The sequence below is a fragment of the Schistocerca americana genome, chromosome X, assembly GCF_021461395.2.
Source record: "Schistocerca americana isolate TAMUIC-IGC-003095 chromosome X, iqSchAmer2.1, whole genome shotgun sequence".
Lineage (NCBI taxonomy): Eukaryota > Metazoa > Arthropoda > Insecta > Orthoptera > Acrididae > Schistocerca > Schistocerca americana.
This window is the reverse complement of record NC_060130.1, coordinates 707997366-708003365: the sequence shown is the minus strand read 5'-3', so window position 1 is coordinate 708003365 and position 6000 is coordinate 707997366. Positions and strand designations below refer to the sequence as shown.

General features: G+C 38.0%; 1 protein-coding gene across 1 annotated transcript in view; it reads right to left on the bottom strand.

Moving 5' to 3' along the window:
• Positions 1-3359: 3359 nt before the first annotated feature.
• The window catches only part of LOC124556266 (adhesion G protein-coupled receptor L4-like), a 370316-nt gene continuing 367675 nt past the window's right edge, over positions 3360-6000 (bottom strand). Inside the window, exon 16 of the mRNA XM_047130252.1 lies at positions 3360-3512. Within this exon, the coding sequence (XP_046986208.1) occupies positions 3360-3512 (153 nt within the window). The remainder of the gene's footprint in view (positions 3513-6000) is intronic.

Sequence of the window (6000 nt, the reverse complement as noted above, 5' to 3'; positions counted from 1 at the left end):
ATGCACGCCAAGACCGTAGGATCCTACGCAGTGCCGTAGGGGACCGCACCGCCACTTCCCAGCAAATTAGGGACACTGTTGCTCCTGGGGTATCGGCGAGGACCATTCGCAACCGTCTCCATGAAGCTGGGCTACGGTCCCGCACACCGTTAGGCCGTCTTCCGCTCACGCCCCAACATCGTGCAGCCCGCATCCAGTGGTGTCGCGACAGGCGTGAATGGAGGGACGAATGGAGACGTGTCGTCTTCAGCGATGAGAGTCGCTTCTGCCTTGGTGCCAATGATGGTCGTATGCGTGTTTGGCGCCGTGCAGGTGAGCGCCACAATCAGGACTGCATACGACCGAGGCACACAGGGCCAACACCCGGCATCATGGTGTGGGGAGCGATCTCCTTCACTGGCCGTACACCACTGGTGATCGTCGAGGGGACACTGAATAGTGCACGGTACATCCAAACCGTCATCGAACCCATCGTTCTACCATTCCTAGACCGGCAAGGGAACTTGCTGTTCCAACAGGACAATGCACGTCCGCATGTATCCCGTGCCACCCAACGTGCTCTAGAAGGTGTAAGTCAACTACCCTGGCCAGCAAGATCTCCGGATCTGTCCCCCATTGAGCATGTTTGGGACTGGATGAAGCGTCGTCTCACGCGGTCTGCACGTCCAGCACGAACGCTGGTCCAACTGAGGCGCCAGGTGGAAATGGCATGGCAAGCTGTTCCACAGGACTACATCCAGCATCTCTACGATCATCTCCATGGGAGAATAGCAGCCTGCATTGCTGCGAAAGGTGGATATACACTGTACTAGTGCCGACATTTTGCATGCTCTGTTGCCTGTGTCTATGTGCCTGTGGTTCTGTCAGTGTGATCATGTGATGTATCTGACCCCAGGAATGTGTCAATAAAGTTTCCCCTTCCTGGGACAATGAATTCACGGTGTTCTTATTTCAATTTCCAGGAGTGTATTTGTCAGTATATCACCAGCGAATGCAGTGATACAAGCTACACTTCCTATGAGTAACATTGCACGGAAGCACCCTACTCACATCATATAAAATTCATATGCTTTCCATTGTGTGCCAGCCCAGTCTGCTGTAACTAGCTATGACATCACAAATGTTGCACAATACTTTAAAAGTAAAGTAAATAACCTGAAAAGTTAATAGCATGTCAGGAGTGATGCTAAAATAATAATGCGTTAAGTTTCAGTTTAATAACTTCTACAGTTTTTGAAATATGGACGTTTTACGTAAAAATCATCGGCGCAACAAGAAGGAGCTAGAAACTTCAAAATTTATATTCGGATTCCTTTTTCGTTGTAAATTAATGGAAACAGCATGTTGGATCTCACAAAGTAATATTTTGGTTGAAATTCATTATTTTCTGTTTTTGTGTCCTAAGAGTACAGAAGCAAGATAGATTAAGTAAGTGATTAGATAAAGCTAGGATGTTTAGATTTAGGTAGAATGGAGATACGCTATAATAAAAAAGTTGTGAGAAGTTTCAAAAAGGTAGCTGTAAAACTATAGCTGTAGCGTCTCTCCAAAGGGCACATTCAGAGCTCATCTATTGTGTGCAGTACAACTAAAATAATTCTCTCGCCAAAAGTATTCAGTGTAGCCCCATCAGAATTTTATTATAGATACTTATCTGTGTGCTGATTGCACAATTAAATCAAGAGCTTCATTGGCCTTCAGCGAATGAAGCAATTAATTATTTAATAACTTCAAGTGGTGTTTTACTAGCCCGAGCAGCTGGTTGGTAAGGCAAATGTTGTCGGCTGCTCCTTCAGTGGTCCGCACCACGGGTATATAAATAAGAGCATGCAAGCTAGAGAAACGCCCCAGTTCTCTTCTAGATTTGTATCAGCGCACACTCCTTGTCGGAAGCCATGTCACATTTGGGCAGTTGCTAGGAACAGCCTTGCATGCCGTATTACGTAACTCGATACGCACTTAACAATGAGTTCGCATTGGGGTAAAGTGTTAATTACGGAATTACTCCAGTGATTTAGTCTCAGTTTATGTATGTCGTATTTTCACTTGTCGCCGCAGGACAGACTTTCTACCATTACTAGCATGGAGTTTGATGAGTATTATCATCAAATTTTGGCGAGCATTCACTTTTAACATTTACATCGATAACAATTATTGAACAGTTTCATTATCTAGGGATAATAGGATCCACGCAATAGACTCTGAACAGCCCTGATAGTACAATAGCTGATATGGGTAATCATTGCCTGGAATTTTACACTTTATCGTTTTCAGAATATAGTGAAAATTGTTATAGTGAACTGCATTTTCTATGAATCTCAGACATCATCCTAAATCCTCAGAGTAATGAACTTATATAATCATAATAACTCCAATTCTCCATCAGAGTGGGCACAGTGAACTCTAATTACAGGCATCACATTTTTGCTAATCACTTCCTGGTTGCTAACATTGTAGTTAGAGAGCCTGTGTCGAGAATGACAATAGAAATATAAAATAATAACTTAATTTTCCACCTGCCGCCCCACAGCATACTTCATTAATTTTGCAATAGAGCATGGAACTTAGGATGGGTACAGTAACACAATGTGTGGATGCTAGAAGTATGGAGAAAGAAGGATTGATGAATGATTATTGGGCACAGTGCATAAAAAACAGTGTGCAGTTCAGCATTGGTACCCTCATATGGTGAATTTTTATAAGGGATAAAATATGTTATCTGGTATATTCATTACTGTCTCAAAAATCTAATGATAGAGTGTACACTTGTAAGTTAATGTACAGCATTCTGATGGGGACTTCTACACTCAGGAAGAAAATGCACAACCCTACTAGCCCTTAATAGCATTATAATGATTTTATGGACATTTCATCGAAATGAGGGCTCTGCCCTTGTCCTATCTGTTATGTGATCTGAACCTTACAAGGCACATGGTCTTGAGGGGAATGGGTCTCCTGACTCCACAACGCTCTAACATCAGATATCAGCCATTCAGAATCCATGTTTCTGTATCTAGAGCTATTGTATGAAGTCACACACTATTAAAACAGATATTCATACTGGAAATATTTATGCATAATTCTTCTTCTAAACTGTAGGCTTGTATATAATGTCAGTTTTGAGATACTCTTTCACCAGTAGCACTAATGGTGCCTTAGTTCTCCAGTCTGTTAAAGCTTAAAAAAGCAAAATGACATTATAAAATGAGACTGTATATTTTAGTGACATCCATCAATATGTACATTTAAAGAAAATGCAATCAAAAAACAAAATTTGTTGTTTGCTTATTCTTATGCACAAGAAAGAAGCACAGTAGCTCTTCCTTTTTTTACTTACTCTACAAAGCACCATAATTTAATTAGTAAGGGTCATACTTACATCGAAGAGGGCTGTTTAATGATTCAGAGCTGAAATCCACATCTGTTGTTTTCACTAACTTCAGCTTATGAAGCAATTTTGTATGTAGTGGACATTCACTTGATATAATGTAACATACTAGTACTGAGAAGCCCTATAACAGAACACAGGGGAAAAAAAATGAATGATTAATATCAAGGAAAGTGCAATGTGCTAAATCTAAGAAAGATAAACAATTCATGCAAACAGCCCCTGATTGAAACTCAAAACACTCAGATACTGACAGAAAAATTAGGTTCATCCAGTTGTAATTCAGCCAGTGTTCAAAATCAGTTACCCTTATTGCATCAGAACATCTGAGGACTGAGTTTAAGCTTACTGAGTTGCTGATTTTTGTCCAAGAATTAGAGTTGACCAAACCAGTTGATATAATCTGTCTGTCTGAACATTGTGTGACCACTGGTACATATATATGTTAAATGTCACAGGATTTATGTTAACCTTTTACTTCTGTAGAGAGGAGTTGTTACATTTTTCAGAGACTGTTTTAATTTCAAGAACACTGATGTTAATAAATTTTGATCACAATAGCGCTTAGAAACTTGTGTAAGAGAAGCAGCACCAGTATTTAATAATAAGCCCTTTATAATAGTAAGTAGACACAGAGCACCTTTAGGAAACTTTAACCTCGTCATAAAAAAATAAATAAATCTGAAAGCTCTCTTGTCCCATCCCACAATAAAAAAACAATGAAATAGTGGTTACTGCTGATTTTAATGTGGATTTAATGAAAAGCTCTGTCAGTGAACACTTATTGTAATCAGTAACACTGTGATTCAATTTCATTCCTTCTATGAACTTTGCAACTAGGGTATGTAAATGATATGAGACTGATATTGGTAATACCTTTGTAGACAAATATAAGGAAAAAAGTTATATCACAGAACCAAAAGTAAATGGGCCATCTGATCTGACATGCAACATCTTATGTTAAATGTTGAAATTTGACAGGATAGCAGAACTATAAATCAGTCAAAAATTGAGAATTTCAGGAGACTGCTGAAAGACATGAACTGCATAGATGTTTACAATACTTTTGACTCAAATCAAAGAAACAGAGAATTCATTAATAAAGTCACTTCCTCATTTGAAAATTGTTTTCCCCTAAAGGCAACACAAATCAAATAGAAAGCTAAAAATAAAATATGGATTACCAAGGAATAAAGGTATCATGTGGGACAAGAAGGAAACTGTATCTGCTATCTAGGAACAGCTCTGATGTAAGCAGTGTAATACATTACAAAAAATACTACAAAATATTAAAGCAGGTAATTGAGAAAGCTAAGAAGTTTTATTATGAGAAAAAGACAATTACATCATGCAACAAAATAAAAACTATATGGGATATAGTGAAGACAGAGACAAGTGTGATCAGAAAGGAAGAAGAACAGATAGCTCTAAAAATAAATGAGACATTGGTAACAAGTGCATGTAGTGTTGCAAACCTCTTACACAAGTACTTTGTTTCTGTTTCTCACAGCTAGGGGTTATAAGGTTCAGTAAGCAGTGCAATGGAATATTTAAGACCAGTATCTACAAATAACATCAGTAAAATGAAAATGATACACATTTCTCACAAAGAAGTAGCACCTGTCACAAAATCCTCAAAATCAATGTATTCTAATGGTTATGATAACATATCAATGAAGTTAATCAAAGAGTGTTCATGTGAGTTGAGTTCTGTCTTAAGTTATTTATATAATCAATCTCTTCTCAGCAAAACATTTCCAGATTGGTTAAAATATACAAAAGTTAATCCCCTTTACAAAAAGGGGGTAAAGAGATACCATCAAACTATTGATCAGTTTCACATTTGACAGCTTTCTGAAAAATATTTGAAAAGGTTGTGTTCAAAGGTCCTCTTAAGCATATGATTGTAAATAACATGTTGTCCAATTCACAGTTTTGGTTCCTTAACAGTTCAGATACAGAAAAGGCTATTTACACATACATTGAGAGTGTACTTAATTCATTAGATAACAAATTAGAGGCTACTGGCATTTTCTGTGACCCATCAAAAGCCTTTGACTGTACAGTGAGAATATACTTAAATTCATTATAAACAAATTAGAGGCTACTGGCATTTTCCATGACCTGTCAAAGCCTTTGACTGCACGAATCACAGCATTCTTTGAAGTATATTAGTATATTATGTTGTCACTTGTAGTGCTGCAAAATGATTTCAGTCTTACCTAAGTAACAGGAAACAAAAGGCATCATTACAAAGAAACTGTGGAGTACACAATCAGTCTTCATCTAATTGGGAATTAATTACATGTGGTGTTCCTCAAGGTTCCATTTTGGCTCCATTGCTTTTTCTTATGGACACTAATGACCTCTCATCTGTTACATTGCAAGATGATAAGTTTGTTTTGTTTGCATATGATACAAAGATTGTAATAAATAGCAAGTCAAGCACAAATTTAGAAATGGCTGTTAATCAAATTTTCACTGACTTTAATAAATGCACACCTCAAAAAAAATTTGCTCACCCTGGTTCCCAGAACTCCTGAAGACAGACGTTGACTGTGGATATTGTATCATGGTCACAGTCCCTTTGACTGTTCAGAGATGTCACTAAA